General features: G+C 40.7%; 1 protein-coding gene across 1 annotated transcript; it reads left to right on the top strand.

Annotated features, from left to right (window-relative positions):
- Positions 1-10,694: 10,694 nt before the first annotated feature.
- Positions 10,695-12,761, top strand: LOC148028794 (nuclear transport factor 2-like). The gene is made up of 3 exons (XM_087688490.1): positions 10,695-10,802; positions 11,855-12,295; positions 12,408-12,761. The coding sequence occupies exons 1-3, from the start codon at positions 10,695-10,697 to the stop codon at positions 12,759-12,761; spliced, it is 903 nt and encodes a 300-aa protein (XP_087544616.1).
- The last annotated feature ends 10,034 nt before the right edge of the window (positions 12,762-22,795 follow it).

Below are 22,795 nucleotides of genomic sequence, written 5' to 3'. Positions count from 1 at the left end.
AAGTCGGGATTGGTCCAGGGTACTTTCATGACTTTGACACCTCGAGGCCTAAGGAAGGCTCTTTCTCTTCCCTCCAAAGGTGAACCCTTTGTTACAACTCGCCAACTTTTCTCTAACGAAGAGATTTTGAAGCTGTTACAAAAATAGACCAGGGAAGTTCTGGATGTTAAGAAGGTGATCAACTCTTCAGGAGTTTCCTTTTCCATGATCACTGATCCTGTGTGGAAGTTGGTCTGTCAGTTTCTCCAAGACAGGTTTATGCCTGCAAAAATGCCATCCCATTACTTGTCTAAAGAGCTCTTTACAGCTTCAAGGATGGTGTTAAAAGGAGTAGCTATTGATTGGAGCACTTACCTGCTCACTAAGATGGATCAACATTTTGTCAAAGTCACCAGGGGCAATGTTACCAATGTCACCTATCGATCGTACTTGTCTGCCTTCTTGACCTACTCAGGTCTACAGAAGAGTGTGCCTCCACCTCCTCCATCTGATCCAGTACCTCCACCTCCACCTTCAGATGAGTCAGAACCAATTGATATAGAGGATGATGATTCTCCGCCTCCCCTGGTCATACAACGCAAACGCCTGAAGCGGGTAGCAGATAAAGCTCCTTCAGTGCTTCCTTCAGTGCCCCTTCCTACTACCTCTGGCAGTGATCTCCTTGGTTATCTCACATGTAATAACCTGTTGAGAGCACATCGAGAAGGTTCGTTGGATATATCAGTCCCCTCACTGAACATTCTAGTCTCGGGAGATGCCATTCCTTTCCTATGTAAAGACATTCAGAGTTCCATTGAATTGTTAGTGACAGCCTGTGTTCAACAGCTGTACGCTTCCTTTTATGAAGAACTGATGCAGTCTAAGGACCAGTTGCATAAGGCAACATCCGAGTTAGCCTCTGCTAAGGATACCCTAGCAGATTTGTTTAAGCAGATGGAGCAACAAACCCAACTGATTCAAACCCAAAGAGATGAGATATCTTCTTTGAAGATTCAGTTAATAGAGGCTCAATTAGAGGTCACTAGAATCTCAAAGGAGAAGGAGAGGATGTCCAAAGAAGCGGAAGAGTTCCAAACTCTTTTAGATGTCAAACTTTCAGCCTTACAGACTGCTAATGACACAGTGGAATCACAAGCTTCCCAAATCAAGCAGTTGCAAGATCAACTGGCAAAGTCACGGTCTATTCCTCCAAGTCCTAATGTTCCCTTGATCCCTTCTCTCTCACAGCAGGACTTGGCAGCTCTTCAGAGACAGGCTACCTTGTGTCCTCTCTTCCAAGATAAAGTGGAAAGATTGCAATCCAGGATGGATTTGCTATGGTCTACATTTGAGCAATTTCAGGAATATGTTCCTCCAGACCATTCTTTCTTTGTCCACTATCAATTACAGAAGTTGGCCTTCTACATGAAGCTTTCCACGATGGATCTTCCTATTCCAAAGGATGGTTGGAGTGGGGCTTGGTCTCCTGAGTTGCTGACAGAGGTGGTCCGTATGGTGTTTGAAGATTCTGTCACGACCGATACCATGTTGATGTCATATATGTATCTACGAGGAGACTTGTTGATTCCAGATGAAGTGGATATGGCTTGGTATGTGGGGGACGTGGTTTTACAAGCTGTTTTGTATGTCAACCATTTGGAGTTGCGAATAGATGACATGTTTCAGAGTTACTCCTCCAAAGTGGCTACTTGCCTTGATAATTCTTGGCATACCATGATTGATTCTGTGGTCCTGAATCAAAGACAGAACACAGCCCCTACCTATGTCCAAAGCACTAATCAAGTGAGGGTGGATCTCTTAGCTTATCTTTCCAAACATAATCCGTTTGATTCTACCTTTTTTTATACCTATCAGAGAAGAAATATCTTAGGTCCTTCTGTTCCTACCCTACTCTATTACCAACAAATGGCTCACCAATATGATATATATCTTTCCCTCTATCAAACCAATTCCACAACCATCTTACCCCTTCTTTTCCAACCTCAATCTTTTTCTCAAATTCCCATATTTACATATTGTTCTTTTATTGAGGATAGAGTATTTTCCCCTTCTCCATCATGTCCTTCTCCATCCATTCATGTTCCTTCTACCTTTCCTATTTATCAGTTAACACCCTTCTTAAGTGATTCCCTAAAATTTTCAGCCACTTCTTCTTTAAATTATTCCTCCTTTTATGATTTTGCCTACCCATCTCTTCATCCACTTTTCCTTATTCCACTTCCATCTCCTGCCACTTCTATTCCTAATCCACCTCAGTTGGTTAGTGACTATGACGGGTTTGATCATCAGATTTCCAGAAGAAGGGGATGGAGCTCGGAGATTCTCTTACAGGACCTCAGATAAACTAGCCAATAATTCTAGGAGAATGGACAGCTGCCAGTCAAGCATACTAGAACTATATTCATTTTGCTCAGCAGTATTCACAGTCTGCAGATCCTTCGGTGCGCTTGACAGCTCATTTTGCTTGGTATCTGGCGTATATGCATAGGCATTCTCATAATGATTCAAAGCCTATTCCAAAGTTGTGCATGAATGTCAATGTGAGCATTTATTCCGAGCAGCTGGATATATTGTATTTTCATGCCCTTTGTTTGCCTAGCAGATACCTTGTTTTGTTGGAAAGGATGTGCTGCCTTCAGTTTTTTCAGAATCCTCCCAAGACATTTGTAGATGAATCCTTCTCTATGGATCGTTTTCGAAATCACCAATCTTTCAAGAGGGATCATCTTCATTGATACCTTTGCCATGTATGGTGGATGATTTTTAATGATAAAATCTCTCTTTTTGGAGGAGTCATTCAGATGGTTGTGTTGTGTGTAGTGTTTGTGTTGTGAGTTAATTGATGTAATAAGATCGTGGTGGTTGCCTATTCGATTGGCTTTCGTGCGAGCTACATTTCTGGAGAATTGTGGTGATGGGGTTGTGGTTGGAGAGTTGAAGCTGATGCAGAAGAAGAAACCTCTTATATCCTTTACAAAGTTTGTTGTGATTTCCAGTTTGATAAGAAGTGTTAATGTATAAAGGATTTTCCTTTCGTTGTATTTTTATATCAGATACAGGTTATAAGTTGGGGTCGTGGTTGGATGGATTGTTTTTGAAGATATATTGAAGATCAAAGTTGAGCTTTTGAATGAACTTGTATTCCCTTTTTCCTGGGTCGCGAGGATGCTTCCTTATTAAGTGTGGGGATATGTTGAGTGTTGAAATGACCTATTTTTTGGTTGATTTTTGTTGTTTTTGAGAGCTGAATGGTTGATTTTATGAGATGATTGATTGGTTTGGAAGTGGTTTGAGAGTGTTTTGGATGACATTGATTATGTTTTGGAAGTTCATGATGTTTTTCAGTGGAGATGTGAAGTTCTGATAAGTTCTGATAGGTCCTGATTGGTTCTGTATACCTTCTGTATAGCTTCTGTTTTGTTCTGATTGTCTTTTGTATGAAGCATGGATTGATGATTGATGAAGATTGAGATCTTGTGAAAGCTTATTGAATAGTTTTTGAGATTTTGGAATGGTTTGAGTATGAGTTATGAGGTTTTGATGACCTTCTGTAACCTTCTGTAGGTCTTCTGTAGAGCTTCTGTCTCTGTTCTGTCTCTGTACTGTAACTGTACTGTCTCTGTACTGTAACTGTAATGTGACTGTTCTGTATGCTTCTTATGTGTTCTGATGGAGGAAAGTGCAGCTTGGGAAAGTTTTCTAGCCTTGGAAAGAGGTGAATACAAGTGCAAAAGAGCTAAAAGAAGTGAAAGAAGTAGTTGCTGAAGACTCAAGTAAAGACGGAAGTGAAGTGACAGTAGTGAGCTATGAAAAGACACTGTAGTGGTTCTGGTGACTCTTCATATCAGACATACCTCTTGGGAGGGGTATCCACGACCTAAGAAGGATTATTGAGAGTGATTATGAGAGATTTAGTGAGGAGATGAATGTATTATTGATGGAGAGAGAGAGAGAGAGAGAGAGAGAGTCAGAGATAGCCAATTCTACTAAATAGAGTGATTGTATATGAGAGATTGAGAGAGAAGACTATGAAGACATTGAAGATGAATACTATGTGATGTATTTCCATTCAAAGATGGTGTATTCCTTTGCTTTCTTTGTTCTATTGATGGATTTTGTGAAGATATTGAAGAATATGGTTGATTCTATCAAATCCGTGGGAGATCTACATGATGCTGCATGAAGATTTGTTGTGCCTGGTGTTCTTTTCTTCATTGTGATCATATAAAACCTAATAAACAAGCTTGTTGATGTTACAAGATAGATTTTCTTGCAAGAGAATTCCCTTTTCCTTGGTGTTCCTCTTGGGGCTCTAGCTGCACAGGAAAGATCAAACCCACTTTCTGTAATTTCTGTAACTCCTTGAACACCCCATCCCCCAACTCAAACAGCATACGCCTGACTTTCTGTCGCACAGGATGGCTTCTTTCCTTCAATGGAATTTTATGGACAACAAGGCTAGGAGGAATGCCCCTAAGCTCATCATAACTCCAAGAAAATATATCACGAAACTCTTGGATCACAGTGACATAATCCTCCAGTTCCTCCACACTAAGCATGGATCCTAAATTTATTGGCCACTCATTGTCTGGCATACCAAGGTCTAGCTCGATAACATCTGCATCCCTTATTCTATCTTGAGCTTCTAATGGCTCGTTCTGCATTACTTGATAGACGTATTCTATGGTTGATCCCTCTTTGGATTCGTCAGTCGACAACGTCTCACTTGTAGACACATCTTCCATTGTCTCTAACTCTGTAGAAGATAGGGGAGCTCGCTCACTTTGAGGTGATTCATGATATGCATCAACTACCACACATCTAGCACCTCTACCAAATATTGATCTACCAGTGGCAATATCTACTTGATAGTTTTCTTGTGAAATTCAAGGTTGACCAAGCAATACTTGGTAACTCGGATGCCCTATAAATTGGATTATCCTAAAGTCCAACATGCATTCTACGTTGGCAACCGTCACGTGGACTTTAGTAATGTAGCCCTCCGACTGTCTCAGACTATCATCAGCCATTCTAAGGATTGTGGAGGCATCTTTCTAAATCGCAAGACCCAACCTCTCCATCAATTCAGAACTCATAATATTAACCGAGGATCCTGTGTCAATGATAGCATTATCCACTAGAATCCCATCAACATAGGTTGCAACCCTTGGGCAATGCTTTTCGACATGTTTAAACTAGTCATTCCCTACCTGCACTATTCCCAAGGATTCTATGATATAATTGTATACAATATTTTTTTAAATTCTTTGCATACTCCTTGTGATAGCTTGATTAGCTGCAAGAGATTAACGTCTGGTTTAACATCGCAAAGGAAGCTAGCTAAATCAAATTCATGATAATTCGCTAAAGCTCACTTCTCGCGTCAAACCATCCGCTCTCTAGGACACTACACCGGCTTTATTGCCTCTTTTTTAACTCTCACATTCTTTCTCAACACCTCTTTATCTCTCTTGGCGTCAACCTTACTCTCTATGGGCTTTAGAGGTCCCCCTTCCTGGTTAGGATTTAGAACTTGTGTTCCTTTATCATCTTGCCTAGGGTTTCTGTCAACATGTTTTACATTATCTTTGTCGCCTTCTCTATTTTTTTGGCCTCTTGTTACAACATGTAGGCTAGAAGCTTCAGTGCCATTAACTTGCACAACCTCGATGAGGCTCACCCCACTGCTGCCTGGCAGTTCTGTGACAGTAGCCTTACCCCTTTGGAGTATTTGTTTCGGCCCATCATCTTGTTGAAAATTGTTTCCTTGCACACAATAATTAACATGCCCTGGTTGCCAAATCCCTTGCTAGAGGGAACTCATCTTGCTCCAACAGGTGACTACTAAATGGTCGCACATCCCACAAATGTCACACTTGACATTTGGGCAATTATGTGGATAATGTTGTCCACCACACCATTTATAGCTGAATCTAGAGGGTGCATCCTCTTCGGGGCATTGACTCCCTATCATATTTTGTTGTTTCTTTAAAAAATTAACGTCCTTGACTTCATCATGTTCAGAGATCATATAAATGTATAGTGCTTCATCATGTCCTCGACCTCGCTAAGGACATTTGACAAACTTGACTCATAGCCCTAATCGTCTACCCGTCCCTTGGCTACACAATTTGATTAGGCATTGGTTGCATTGATTGCTGACCCACAGGAACGACGTTAGGGTTCGCTACTTGGCCTCCCACATTTAGAGGCATCTGACTAGCCATAGGCATAGTCACACTAGGCGAAGTTGGCAATAAAGGCACATTCGGCACCACATTCCCTCTCATGTTAGGGTTGGCCATCCCTATCCCTTGGCTTCCACTGCCATTGATCGATTGCAAATCATTTCCCAACGCTAGACCCACATTGGGATTGGTTAGAGAATAATAGGCCGCTTGCAGTCAGGATTCTATTTCTTGCACTCGTCTAATGGGAGTGTCTATATCCGCCAAGGTGACACTACTCAACTGCACCTGGATGTTAAAATCAAGACCTTGCAAGAATTATTATAACTAGGCAGCAGGTGAGATAGGGATAGAGGCATCCAATTTAAGGAAAACCTCTTTGATCTTCTTGGAAAACGCTCGTATATCTTCATGCGGTTCTTGGCATGTCAAATTCAACACGTGCAGCCAATATTGGACACCCCTCTCAGGGGCAAACTCCCTTTGGAAGGCTTCATAAAATAAGCCCACGGTGGTTATGGTTCCGACCTCAAGGTCGTGACACCATATAGCTGCCATTCCCTTCAAGATCATGCTAAAGAACATCATTAGATGCCCTTCCTCTTGGATGAAGTAGTTAAACATCAACTTTTGGAACTCCTTTATATGAAGCTTCGCATCCTCTTCCACTAACCCATTAAAAATGGGTAGGGGGAAACCTAAGGCTATCAAATTCGTCGTTCCCGCAGGGATTGCGATAGGTTGTGCCATGGCAATGATCAGAGTTGCTAATGGAATCGGGACACGAAAAGCTGTCAAACCACTCAAAGTGGGTAGATTAATCAGGAGGGGGGAAGTACTAGAACTTCCACCTCCTGATGAAATTTGATTCCAGGCTAAGGTTACTAAGACCCCGCGCTTGAATAGATTCAGGACTACTCCTTTCAGGAGAATAACGCCTATTGATTTTGGCCCTCTATCTAGCCCTCTTGGTTCTCTTGTGTTTTTGGAGTTCGGCTTGATGGATCTCTTCAAAGGACATCAACTAACAAGTAGATCCCAAGAGACCCCAGATTTGGAGACCACCACTTTGAGGCAGCTCTCGGTAGATGCATCATTGATGGGACTAAAAATGGGCTGGAACTGGCTATGGCACTAGCCAGACCTCATGCACACAACAGACACCTCCACCACCACACGACCTTGTGGGCCAAGAGCGTATGTAATAACTAAATGCACACTAGATACATCTAATATTGCGTTTGTAGTTGGATACAATTCCAACAATACCTTCCCCAAAACCTCTCAAAGGGGTATCCCACACATATTGGCAATAAGTGCCACATATCATAGACATAGGAGGCACCCCATCGGCTGATTTCTGTGGCCCCACTATGGCTCTCCTATATCTTGGGGATTGGCCCCTCGATGTGATGCTTTTACATATAAACACATTTGCACAAGACTCTTCTTTTTTTTCAGCGAGATCTAGGGGATAGCACTTCTCAGCGTCAAAAAAACATCTCTCAATGCTGCTCATGTTGTCATAGTGAATGACAACTGGACCATCTCCCTGCACATCCAAATCACCTAATAATTTTTGCAGCCATACCACCGAACATGCTGCCATAGCAGCACCTCTATACTCGGCCTATGTACTCGATAAAGCAACTGCAAGTTGCTTTTTGCTGCTCCATGTAATTGCTATACTACCAAGAAAAAACATGAATCCATTTGTAGATCTTCTGTTTGACATGCTACCAACCCAATCTGCATCTGTGTATCCAAACACCTATACATTCTTATTTGCCTCATAGAAAAGTCCATAATGTAAAGTGGACTCCACATACCTCAATATGCATCATTAAGGAAGTTACTATATATATATCCTCTACATCACGTGCGTTCAAGGACTATCTATAAATATCCTTATGTGTGATTTTTTCCTAAATAAAGCATAACCCTTTTCTATTCAATCTATAAATAACCCCTTTATATTACACCCTTCTGTATGTAAAAAATGTACAAAAATGATATTTTAAAAATACCTTATTTTGAACCTATATGATGCACATATATATTCATGAGTAACTTACCCGAGTATGCATCTAACTATATCCAAATGTGAGGCTTTCTAGGCATCAAATACATAAATTGACTAACAAGGCCAACAACATAACTCAAGTTTGGCCTTGTGATAGTCATGTAAATCAAACTCCCTACTATCTTCCTGAACATAGTAGGGCCTTCTATTTCATCCCCAATGTTAGCACTCATTTTTGCATTTTTCTCCAATGGTACTGAAAGAGGCTTACATGATGTCATGCAATACTTGGATAGCATATCCAAACCATACTGGCTTTGGGATAGCCATATACCATCATCATATTTGATCACCTTTATACCAAGAAAGTATCTCAGCTCACCCAAATCCTTCATCTCAAACTTCTTCTTCAAGAAGTCCTTAACTTCAGCAATCCCATTATTGCTGTCACCTATAATAATCAAGTCATCCACATAGATGAATATGATGATCAAACCCGCATCTCCCCTTCTCACATAAAGTGAGTGATAAGCGTCGGAAATATAAAAACCAATATTGATAAGATGCTCTCCAATCTTGTCATACCATGCTCTAGGTGCTTGCTTCAGCACATAGAGTGGCTTCTTTAACTTGCACACATGGGATACTCTAAATCCTTATAACCTCTTGGCTTCTCAGTATATACATTTTCTCACAATTCACCATGTAAGAAGGCATTCTTAATATCTATTTGCTGTGAAGCTAACCTTTGGCTGCTGCCAAGGCAAGCACACATTTAACGGTTTTCATCATAGCAATTGGATTGATTGTCTCTTCATAATCTATGTTCATCTGGCACATGAACATATACAATATAGCCAAATACTTTAAAGTGTGATACATCGGGCTTCTTGCCTGTAAATCATTCTTTGAGGATCATCCCATGAATTGCAACTGTGGGATTTATGTTCATAATATAAATAGTAGTACGAACAACTTCAGACCAGTGGCATATTCTTTTCAACAATGAATGCTCGTGTAACTTCTACAATATGCCTATTTTTTCTTTCTGAAACCCCATTTTACTATGGGGTATACTTGCAAGCAAATTTTCTTTTTATTCCATGAGACCTCAAGAAGCCACTAAACTCATTAGAGAGGTACTCTCCCCCTCCATTTGATCTCAAGCACTTAACTTTCAAGCCTATTTATGTTTCAACAACTACCTTGAAAATTTTGAAGTGCTCAAATATATCACTGTTTTTCTTCATGAAATATACCCATAGCTTTCTTGAACAGCCATCAATAAATGTGACAAAGTATTTTTTTCCACCAAGAGATACATTTTGTATAGGCTCCCAAACATCTTTATGTATAACATCAAGTATATTTATGCTCACTTCTCTGTCATGCAAAAAGGGTTGTCTTGCTTGCTTGCCAAATTGACGTGCTTCTCATACTTTACGAAATTCTACAACTCTAAAAGAAGGCAACCCTGTAACCAATTCTTTGGATTGCATTAAATTCAGCCTTTGCACATTTGCATGTCCAATAGTTTATGCCATATTTCAATGTTTGCAAAACCACTCCTTTTCCTTTAGCATACATAGCAACATTTATTGTAGTAATTCCAACATCTAAAGTGAACATGTGACCAACTCTAATTCCTTTTACAACCAACTTGCACTTAACATTTAAGTCTTCTACAAAAAAACATTTTGCATTAAATCAAACTTGCAACCCTTGCTCTACCATTTGGTCAACACACACTAAATTTTTTGTTATTGATAGCACATGTAATACATCTATTAGACTCTTTGTCTAGTTGTCATGCAAGGGCAAGGGAACCTTTTGAGTGTGTGAAATTTGGGTGGCATGTATCATCACCTATCTCTGGATATAACCTATATTTTGTAAGTCATGCATCTCTCCAAACCATTCAACATGACTGGTCAGATGATTAGATGCACCTAAATCAACATACCATACATCATCATGTGTCCCCTTTCCTATAACAACATTCGTCATATGTTACATAATAAACAAACACTCGTTTTTGTCTTCATTCTGTCATGAAGATGATGCATACTTTCCTTGTTGCAGTTTACCACTGGAGATATCATCCTTCTTAGCATAACAATGAATTGTAACATGACATTTTTTGCTACAATAATGGCAAAAAATAGCAGAATTTCCAGAACCTCTATTCTGCCACTCACCACTTCCTCTTGAGCTTCCCTTGCCTCTAAAGTTTCCACGGCCTCCTTGTTAGCTATATGTAGTCTGTTTATATATAGCACCCCAGGTCCCCTCTATATATTCCTATCATGTGTGCTCAGCTGACACACTTTTGGGGTTCCACTTCCGGTGTCTCATATCTCTCTTCTCTCCTCTCTTCCTTTCGTCTCTCATCTTCCTCGCAGTTTCCAACATGGTATCAGAGCGAGGTTCTACAACATCACAAAGGCTAAGGTAATAGTTTTACGGAGTCCAGTGATGCACGCATGCTGGATGAGGAGGTGGCCTCGAGTTGCACTAGAGAGGCCCGTGTCGAGGATGATGTTTGTGTCGAGGTCGATGTTGACGTTGATGTTGCTGTTGATGCCGATATTGTAGGCGTCCAGTGGCATCACCGTTGCTCCAGCCATGGCACTAGGAAGGCCTGTGTAGAGTGCGGGCAGAGATGAGGCACAGGATCAGAATCTTCATTGGGAAACTCATTAAGATCAAACATGAACCGTCCCTTGGTTGCAATGTTGGGTGCCAGAGACCACTAGATCAACCAAGAGCGGTACAAAAGGTATACATGGTGGACGATGGCGTCGATAGAGAAGACGCATGCATATTGCTCTCTGTTCGGTGGCTGTTCTCGATCTAGCTTCAAATTTGACAGATGAATCGAGGATTGCCAGAGGCGTTCGTGCCTATCAGGAAGGCCAGTAGTCAGATCTTTCCCCTAGGGGTGAGCTCACGGGGTGGATCTCCCAGCAATAAAAGAAGAAAATACGTTTTCTGTGTCGAGGGGGATTTCTTTATTTTTAATCCCCCTCGTGGTTCCATGCCTACTTCTGTGCATCTGCTTTTATGTTTCTGGTTTTGAAATTCTTGTCATGGTAGGCCGCCCCCTCCCGAGCTTGGATCGCCATATTTTCCTTCTTCCCCACTCACATTCCTGCGGTGCCTCTTCAAAATCGTTCTACATGCCTGTTCCCGTCCCTTTAGAGGTTCCATTCGATCGCCATCGATCTTCTTAAAAGGCACACTCACTATCTATGGAGCCCACCTCTGGAGCACCTGTCACTGCAATACTGGTCAGGGAAGCCTTTGCCAAGCAGTATTATAATGTGCTTGAGCTCCATCCTCAGCACGTGCACCGGTTTTACATGGATTAAAGCCGCCTCACCCGTTTTGGTGGCTCTGTTTTTGTTCTGGTCACTGGTATAATATACAGGGACAATAGCATTCAGAACTTCGTGTAGAGCTTTTTCCTGGCTCCTCAGGAGAGAGGCTATTATGTTCTCAATGACATATTCAGATTCTTGGATGCTAATCCTCAATCTGTGCCCTAAGAGCACAATGTGGGTAATGGCATGCACAGCATGTTGGAAGGACTGCGCATATCACAAGATGCAGATAATGAAGGTCACTGGTATAATGTACACAGACAATAGCATTTAGAACTTCGTTGCAGAGCTTTTTCCTGGCTCCTCAGGAGAGAGGCTATTATGTTCTCAATGACATATTCAAATTCTTGGATGTTGATCCTCAATCTGTGCCATCAGAGCACAATGCGGGTAATGGCGTGCATAGCATGTTGGAAGGACTGCACATATCACAAGATGTAGATAATGAAGCCCTAAGTCATGGAGCTACTATCCATGATGAAGTAGTGGTGAGTGATTATATGCACGGTTATTCTGATCATGATATATACAGTGATCTCAAGGAGGCTGCTATAGATGACAGGGGCCTTCATCAGCAAGAAGAAACATTTGCACCTGAGAGACTTGTGCCCAGGGAGCAACTTTTTACCAGTGAGGATCTTCAAGTTGGAAGTTTGGACGATGCCTTAGCTAAAAAAAGGATCATATGCCTCTATTTTATGGTGTGCAAAGGAATCAAACATGAGAATTTCACAAGCTCCAGCCTCAAATCCTATTCATTAGCAGGTAGAGCAACAAGTTCTATCATACTAGTTGAGTAACTACTCTGCTCAGGTTTTTGGGCGACATCAACAAGTAGAGCAACAAGTTCTATCATACCAGTTAAGTAACTACTCTTCTCAGGTTTCTGGGCGATCCTCAGAGGAACTTGTACTGGCTGACAATGAAGGTGAGATCAAGTATGTTTACATTAGGAATTTGCCTACAAGCATCACAGAGTTTGAACTTGAAGATGAGCTGAGAAAATTTGGTTCCATAAGATCAAACGGCATCATATTAAAGCCTCACAAGGAAGGTGGTTCCTATGCTTTTATAGAATTCGAGAATGCGGACTCAGCACTAAATGCTATAAAGGTATCATCTAGCATGATAGATATAAATAATGCTCCATATAAAGCTAAGTTTTAGAAATAAAGCAACTAATAAAAGCACTGTCGTGCTCTGCAAGAAGCTTCCTCTCTCTCTTCTCTCCTCTACATTTCAACATCAACATTTCTTTTGGATGTTGATATTGCCATGCTTCATGATGATCATCCTCGTTCGTTATTCCATTGATGAGCATCTATATTCTAGCTGATGATACATTGTTTCATTTATATTCTTTCCAGCTGATGAGGGTCTATATTCCAACTGATGACACATTATTTCGTTTATATTCTTTCCAGCTGATAAACGTCAATATTCCAGCTAACGATAAATTGTTTTATTTATATTCTGTTCACGGGGCCCCACATGTGTTATGTTGTCTATAGAGCGGCGTCACGAACTGTATCTATAGACCTTGTGTTGTTCTAACGTCACTGTAATGTTTTTCTTTAAGTTTTGATGTGACAGATATACTGCTTACATCCCAAGTTCAATTGAAGGAATTTCTTGGAGACTTTATCTTTTGCAATGATGCCGCTTATCCTTATTTTACATGTTGTATATTTAGGAGTGATAAAGCTCTTTTGATGCCTCTGAATAGGCTGTTGTAATTTAGGAGTGATGTAGCTCCTGAGTGATGTAATAGGCTCTTGTAAGTTCAACTTTGTAATTTTATATTTTGAATATTAATATAATGGTAGGCCTATATAGAGCTGTGGGTTTTTCCCTTGAGCCCCCAAGGGTTTTTTCATCCATAGTAAGGGACCTTGCGATGTTAGCTATATATAGTCTGTCTATATATAGCACCCTAGGTCCCCTCTATATATTCCTATCATGTGTGCTCAGTTGACACACTTCTCGGGTTCCACTTCCGGTGTTTCATATCTCTCTTCTCTCCTCTCTTCCTTTCGTCTCTCATCTTCCTCGTAGTTTCCAACATGTTAGCTATATATAGTCTGTCTATATATATATAGCACCCCAGGTCCCCTCTATATATTCCTATCATGTGTACTCAGTTGACACACTTCTGGGGTTCCACTTCCCGTGTCTCATATCTCTCTTCTCTCCTCTCTTTCTTTCATCTCTCATCTTCCTCGCAGTCTCCAACACTCCTGAAAACTTGAGTAAAATGCTTGGACCTATTCACCATTTGTTTCAGATGAGTCATCTTGTATATTATCTCTTCAACAATCATGAGAGAGACCAACTCATCAAAAATCTAGAAATGGCTTTTCTACATATACAAAAGTAACAAATGATTTCCAATCCTTCTTATTCTTAAGACCACTAAAGTAGATGAAACTAAATCATCATAGTCAGGCATTGCATCAATCATTGCTAAAGTATCTGCAATACTCCTCACCTTTAAAACATACTCATTGATAGATATTTTCCCTTTCTTAAAGGTATTTAACTCTTGTTTCAGTTGAATCTTTTGTGCCTTTCTATTTACTGAAAACATGTTTTAAAAAATTGTCCAGGGAGCATGTGAAGTTTTGGCATTCTTGATATGTCCTAGGATAGTATTATCAATGATTATAGATAGCCAAGACATCACCTTTTTGTCTTTTGCATTCCATTCTTTCCATGCCTTTAATTCATTAGCAGTCAAAGATGGATACTTAGCTTTGGCTCTTTTTCTTTACCTAAAACAAACTCATAAAGTCCCTTTCCAGCAATGAGGAAGTTTGTCACGTGGAACTTCCATTAAGGGTAGTTGTTCTTGTCGAGCTTCTCAATGATGGGATTTCCACTATTCTCTGCCATTATCACAAAAATGATATTAAACAACCAGCCACTCTTTTGTAACCTTTCACGAGAAGTTCACAACAATACACGAAGCAACCTTTTTCAATGATTACTCAACAATACATGTAATTTGCAACCTGTTTGCAGATAAATCTTATGTTTGCTTCCTGGAAAACACCTAAGAAATTAGAGATTTAAAATTCGCAACCTGTGCACCCACTTTCGATCAACACAGCTAAAATTGCAGTATACCTTGAAATTGTTGTTTGCAACAATACATGTAATCTGCAACCTATTTGCAGATAAATCTTATGTTTGCTTCTTGAAAGCACCTAAGAATTTAGAGATTCAAAATTTGCAACTTGTGCATCCACTTTCGATCGACACAGCTAAAATTACAGTATACCTAATATGTCCTAGGATAGTATTACCAATGACTCTAGATAGCCAATATATCACCTTTTCGTCTTTTGTATTTCATTATTTCCATGCCTTTAATTCATTAGCAGTCAGAGATGGATATTCAGCTCTGGCTCTTTTTCTTTACCTTAAAAAAACTCATAAAGGCCCTTTCCAACAATGAAGAAGTTCGTCACATGGAACTTCCATTAAGGGTAGTTGTTCTTGTAGAGCTTCTCAATGATGGGATTTCCACTATTCTTTGCCATTATCACAAAAATGATATAAAACAACAAGCCACTCTTTTGCAACCTTTCACGAGAAGTGCACAACAATACACGAAGCAACCTTTTTCAAGGATTTCTCAACAATACATGTATTCTGAAACCTGTTTGTAGATAAATAGTATGTTTGCTTCTTGAAAAACACCTAAGTAATTAGAGATTTTAAAATTGCAACCTATGCACCCACTTTCGGTTGACATAGCTAAAATTGCAGTATATCTTGAAATTGTTGCCTGCAACCTTACAACTCTAAACAAGGCCCAAAATGGCCTTAGATTCCCAAAAAAATAGTGGGCAAGCCTTTGGATTATCTATAGAATATACAGTGCTCTACTTGTACAACAAATCTCACAAGAATCTAAGATTTTCACTTCACCCTACTTCCAATGCCTTCACAGGAATTATCCAAGAGAAAGAGTAGAAGAATGGGTGTAATAATCAAGTCATCCACATAGATGACTATGATGACCAAACCTGCATCTCCCTTTCTCACATAAAGTGAGTGATCAGTATCAGAAATACAAAATCCAATATTGACAAGATACTCTCCAATCTTATCAGACCATGCTCTAGGTGCTTGCTTGAGCTCGTAGAGCACCTTCTTTAACCTGCAAGGATGCTCTAAATCCTCATAACCTACTGGCTGCTCCATATACACTTCTTCTTGCAAATCACCATGCAAGAAGGCATTCTTAACATCCATTTGTTGCAAACTCCAACCTTTGGCTGCTGCCAAGGCAATCACACACCTAACAGTTGCCATCCTAGCAATGTGACTGAATGTCTCATCATAATCTATGCCATATGTTTGAGCATAGCCTTTTGCAACTAGTCTAGCCTTATACCTGCTAATGGAGGTATCTGCATTATGCTTGACTTTGTAACCCACTCACAGCCAATAGCTTTCTTACCCTTAGGCAAGGGTACCAAATCCCAAGTCTTGTTGGCTTCTAATGTAGCCATCTCCTCATCCATTGTTGCATCCCAATGAGCGTGACCAACATTATCCTCAAAACAAGTGGGCTCAACATCCTCAACTAGTTTCACCATATAAGCATAATGGTGAGCTGCATAGCCTTCAAAACCAAATCTTTTAACATGGTATCTGACCCTGCTAGATCTGCGTACCACCGGATCACTCAATGGAGCCTTTACATTACTATGAGCTCTCTGTACACCTGGTGTCCTGACTGAAGGAATGCCCAGCTCATCATCCAAACTCTTCGAACCACTAGAATCTCCATCCAATCCCAAATGATTGGTAGATGCATCATTACCATCCATCACTTTCTTCTTTCCTTTGTCCTTCCCTGTAACACTTATAGATGTGAGGCTACTCCTTAGTCTCCCAGACCAAGGGCTCACTGTAGGTGTAGTACCAGATGATGTTTTTGGTCCACTAAGACTTTGTGATTCTTGTTTATCTTTCTGCACATAGCTGTCCTAATCATTATCATCATCTAAAACATCACCAGAGGTGTATACCAACTTCCCATCTCATCAAAGATAACATCCCTCCTCACTCTGAACTCACCTGTGACATGGTTATAACAGCGATACCCTGTCTTCTCTAAAGAGTATCCAATAAAAACACATTTTTCAGCCTTTGGATCAAGCTTCTTCCGTAGCTCATCTGGCACATGAACGTATGCAACACAGCCAAATACCTTAAGTGCGATACATCGGGCTTCTTGCCAGTAAACAATTCTTCAGGAGAGTCATCCCATGAACTGCAGCTATGGGAGTTATGTTCATAATGTAAACAGCAGTATGGACAGCCTCAGACCAAAAATGTTTGGGTACATTCTTTTTAGTCATTAATGCCCGTACAACTTCTGAAATATGCATGTTTTTTCTTTCTGCAACACCATTTTGCTGTGGGATATACCTGCAAGTAAATTGCCTCTTTATCCCATGAATCCTCAAGAAGCCACTAAACTCATTAGAGAGGTACTCTCCCCCTCCATCTGATCTCAAGCACTTCACTTTTAAGCCTGTTTCTGTTTCAACAGCTGCCTTAAAAGATTTGAAGTGCTCAAACACATCACCCTTTTCCTTCATGAAGTATACCCATAGCTTCCTTGAATAGTCATCAATAAATGTGACACAGTATTTCCTGCCACCAAGAGATACATTCTGTGTAGGCCCCCAGACATATGTATGTACTACATCAAGTATGTTTCGGCTTACTTCTCTATCATGCGAGAAGGGTTGTCTCACCTGCTTACCAAATTGGCATGCTTCACAGACTTTATGCAATTCTGTAACTCTAAAAGAAGGAGACCTTGTAACCAATCCTTTGGACTACATTAATTTCAGCCTTTGCACATTTGCATGTCCAATATGTTTATGCCATATTTCAATGTATGCAACTACTCCTTTTTCTTTAGCATACATAGCAGCATCCATTGCAGGAATTCCAGCATCTAAAGTGAACATTCGGCCAACTCTACTTCCTTTTGCAACCAACCTACACTTATCATTAAAGTCTTGTACAACCTTTTGCATTGAATCGGACCTGCAATATCTGCTCTACCATTTGGCCAACAGATACTAGATTCTTTGTAATTGATGGTACATGTAATACATTTGTTAGACTCTTTGTCTGGCCATCATACAAGGACAAGGGAACCTTTCCAATGTGTGAAATTGGTTGCATGAATCATCACCCGTCTGTACATAACATGGGTTTTGTAAGTCCTGCATCTCTCCACCATTCAACATGACTGGTTATATGATTAGTTGCACCCAAATCGACATACCATATATCATCATGTGTCCCCTTTCCTGTAACTGCATTCATCATATGCTGCATAACAAACATACGCTCATTTTTGTCTTCATTCTGTCATGAAGACGATGCATAGTTTCCTTGCTGAAATTTACCACTGCGAATATCATCCTTTTTTGCATAGCAATGGGCTGCAATATGGCCTGTTTTGCCACAATAATAGCAAATAATAGCAGAATTTCCAGAACCTCTATTCTGCCATCCACCTCTTCCTGCCTCTAAAGTTTCCTCTGCCTCTCCAGAAACCTGCATTTCACCAAACTGTTGATTAAACCTCTTTTGCTAGTTATCTCGCCAACACGTCCCATACCACGGCCTCTCGAAGAGGATCTACCACGTCCCCTTCCTGAACTCGAGTAAAATTCTTGGACCTGTTCACCATTTCTTTCAAACGAATCACCCTATATATTGATCTCTTTAGTAATCATGAGAGAGATCAGCTCATCAAAATCTGGAAATGGCTTCTATACATATACTGAAGTAATAAATGATTTCCATGCCTTCTCATTGTTAAGGCCACTCAGAGTGGATGAAACCAAATCATCATCATCCGGTATTGCATCAATCACTGCTAAAGCATCTGCAATGCTCCTTACCTTCATCACATACTCATTGACATACATTTTCCCTTTCTTCAAGGCATTCAACTCTTGCTTGAGTTGAATCTTTCGTGCCTTTGTATTTACTGAAAACATGCTCTCAAAATTTGTCCAAGCTGCATGTGAAGTTTTTGCATTCCTGATATGTCCCAGCATAGTATTATCAATGACTGTAGATAGCCAGTACATCACCTTTTTGTCTTTTGCATTCCACTCTTTCCATGCTTTTAATTCATCTGCAGTCAAAGGATTACCCAGCTCTAGCTCATTTTCTTTACCTGAAACAAATTCATAAAGGCTCTTTCCAATGAGGAAGTTTGTCACGTGGAACTTTCATGAAGGGTAGTTGTTCTTGTCGAGCTTCTCAATAATGGGATTTCCACTCTTCTCTGCCATTATCACAAACAAGGATATAACACAGCAAGCTAGTCTTCTGTAATCTTTCACAACACGTGCACATCAATACAGCAAGCAACTTTTTTCACTGATTGCTCAATAGTAGATGTAATCTACAACCTGTTTGCAGATAATCCTTATGTTTGTTTCTTGCAAACACCTCAAAAATTACAAATTCGCAATCTGTAACCTATGCACCCACTTTCGGTCAATACAGCCAAAATCACAGTGTACCCTGAAACTGTTGTTCGAAAACTTGCGGCTCTAAAATGGGGCCTGAAACGGCCTCAGACGCCCAAAATAACTGCGAGAAAGCCCTAAAGGGATAATCTACAAAATATACAGTGGTCTGCTCGCACACCAAATCTCACAGCAATTTGAGATTTTTTCTCAACCCTGCTTCCGGTGCCTCCACAGGCACTATCCAAGAGAGAGAGTGGAAGAATGGGAGAGCTTCTTACCCGTTGCTTGCTTGCTTAAACCTTGCTTCTTCTCCTTCACTTCAGCCTTCAAAATCAGCCTCTCTCAGTGGTGCGGCTTTGATACCATGTCAACAATCGCATGGTGGGGAGACTTGCTTGAGCTGTTTGTTAGAATATCAAGCTCGTACTTGTGTGTTTGACACAGCTAGTCTGGCTAGATTAGTTAGGTGTATTAAATAAGTTGGTGTTACTTCTAGTGTGAATGGTCTTTATGACCTTAGGTTGTATATACACTATGTGTGTGTGCTAAATGAATAAGAAGAAGAATAGAGAGTCTAAGCATGTTGCTTCACTCCGTGTTGCTCTCCTTCCTGCTTCCATGAAATCTAACATGGTATCAGAGCCATGAATGGGCTCACTAATGGAATGCACTCAAGAAGAAGACTTGAAGAGTGAACTGAAGAGCTGGAAAAAGAAGAGGATTGACTGTCATTTCCATCAATGGTCACATAGAGGTATGTACTGTGAAGCATTGGAGTCTCATGGCTTGAAGCAGGATTGTGGCTTGCTGTGGAGTCTTCCAAGGACTGATTGAGCACCAGTGAGTGCATCATTACCATAGTAATGAGCAAGATGTGCAGCAGCACAGATTTGCCTAGCCAGCGTGTTTGCGCCTATTTTCAGGCTGAACTCCATGGCTGAGATTCAGCACATGGACTGCTTACCAAGGCTCTATTGAGCATCACCAGGAGTGTGGCTTGTCTGGAGATTCACCAAAGCTTCATTGAGCATCAACAAGTGGGAAAATCTGATCTGAATGTACTCTGAACAGTCTGTGTGGACTGTGCCTATGAACAGGCTGCTCTCATTGGCTGAGATTCAAGAAGTATAGCACTTGTCAGGTGGCATAGAGCTTGGATGCATACCAAGGAAGGTTCTTGAAGGGTATACCTTACTATTGCTCTTGTGGGAGCTCATGTGGGAGCTGTAATAGAGGTGTACAGATCTGAATACACAGGGCTGAACTGTCATTGAACTTACAGTGACATTATACACTTGGGAAGTCTGCATTTTTGGATGCTCTTTGGCATGTACATTGAACTTGGATGTAGCACTTGATGCTTGGTAGAAGACATGTCATATTTCTTGGGTATTTTGACATAAACTTGGAGCTTGAAATGGCCTAATCTGAGAGCCTGTGATAGGCTGAAAACTAAAAAAAATAATTTGCAGACATAAAGCACAAATTGGGTATTTTTGAAGAACTAGTTGGCTGGGTTTGTTCCACAGGTACTTGAAGACTTGGTCTATGACTATTGAATGCTTGAGCATTGGAAACGGAAGTGATGCAAATGGTTTATGGGTTTTTTGGGACTGAAATTAATCCCTGTTGCCAGTGCATTGGCTGTTTGAAATCTGGGAATTTATTTACAATGTTCATATATGCTGGTTATATATTGTTTTGAGGTTCTATGCCTATGCATGGCTTGACACATGTACTAGCAGCAATCTATGGAAGTTTGGGACATGTATGACATGTATACTACTCAGTTTTGGGTTTGAAATCACTGCTGGTCACTCACAGAAGTACAGTTTTCAGACTGCATATATGTACCCTGGAAGTGAGGTTGCAGGAGTTCAAACCGAAGTGAATACATAGTATTTGCATTGACTACTTTACTCACAGGTTAAGCCACTTGGTGTGAGCTGTTTTGGACTGTCAGTGGGCTGAAATACCCTGGTTTTTACTGCAATTAATTGCAGAAAACTGTCATAAATAGTTCCGGGCTGAAGTTGAACTGTTAAGAAGATCTTGGTTTGCAGGTAGTCACGCAAGGTCTGCAACATGGCAAATGCTGATAGAAGTGATAATGTAACCCAGATTGTGGGAGAAAAGCTTGATAGCAACAATTATGCAATATGGAAGTTTCGCATGGAGAACTTTCTGATAGGCAAAGGATACTGGGACTTAGTGACAGGTGTTGAGGCTAAACATGAAGTTCTAGATAGGAATCCTACAGCTGATCAAGATGAGTGCATCGAGCTTGGACGGAAAGAGCTAGCAGAGTTTTACATTGGTTGTCATTATGTATCTCGGATGCTATGGTGATGCAGATCATGAACTGTAAATCCCCAGCAGATGCATGGAATATATTGGTCAAATACTATGGCACAACTACAAGTGCAAGGAAGATACAACTAAAGCAGAAATTCAATAACATGGAGAGGAAGAATAGATCCATACAAGATTATGTCACAGAGGTTAAGACCATAGCAGATCAACTGGCATCTGTTGGCTCACAGGTAGAAGATGAGGATATGGTTGCAGTGATCTTAAATGGCTTGGGTCTGGAGTACAAGTCTTTTGATACTTCAGTATCTGTGCGGGCTTAGATGCCTGATTTTAATGAGCTGGTTGCATTATTGATTCATGAAGGGGTGAAGCTTGGCTTAGCTACAGGGTCAAGCAGCTCTAAGAATAAGGATGCAGTTTTTTATTCGAATCAGCGTGGTCGTGGTAGCCGTGGTAGAGGCTATGGATCTAGCAGAGGAGGCCAACAGAATGCATCCTATAGTAATAGCAATCAGCACTCATCAAATGCAAGAGGTGGTGGAACCTTTCGCGGCAGGGGGAGATCTAACTCCCATGGTAGAGGCTCATGGCAGCAGCAGCGTCAGTCAGACAATCCAAATAAAGATAAGGATTGTCACTACTGCGGATAGTATGGGCATATTGCAAAGGATTGCTAGAAGAAGCAGGGAAATCAGAAGGGCAAGCAGCATGGACATTATGCTACGTCCAATCAGGCAGATGACTCTGGTGATAGACTGTTTGCCATGCAGTATGTCAAAGATAAGGCTGCTGAAAAATCATCTGATGATGCAGTGTGGTACATTGATTCAGGGGCGTCGAATCACATGACCCCTCACGGTGATTGGTTCATGGATATGGTGGCTGAAAAGCATGGCTATGTATGCACAGGTGATGACACGCAGCATAGCATTGAGCATAAAGGCAAAGTGCCTCTTGTGGTCCATAATGGCAGAAAGAAAAATTTGCATGATGTATTGCATGTCCCTTAAATTACGAAGAACTTGTTATCTGTTGGTCAGATGATGGAGCAGAACTTGCAGGTTAGATTCAATAAGCATGGCTGCTTTATTGAAGAATTTGAAAATGGCTGCAAGTTGATAGCTCGTGGTCACAGGAATGGCAGAATGTTTACTCTTGATGCTTCTTTGCCAGAGCTGAATTCAGCTATGTTTGCCCATGGTTCTGGCACAAGAGAGTGGGGCATGTAAATTTGCAAAGGCTGCAAATTATGCAAAAGAAACAGCTGGTTATAGGGTTACAAAAGTTCCAATATTCAGATATTGGTCATGTATGCGAGGCTTGCCAATTTGGTAAGCAGTCACGATTGCCATTTATCAGGAA

This window comes from Lygodium microphyllum, chromosome 11 (genome assembly GCF_053477565.2).
Source record: "Lygodium microphyllum isolate KBCC chromosome 11, Lygodium_microphyllum_v1.1.10, whole genome shotgun sequence".
NCBI classification, from domain to species: Eukaryota; Viridiplantae; Streptophyta; class Polypodiopsida; order Schizaeales; family Lygodiaceae; genus Lygodium; species Lygodium microphyllum.
The sequence above is the reverse complement of the archived record's forward strand: the minus strand, read 5'-3'. Positions and strand labels throughout refer to the sequence as shown.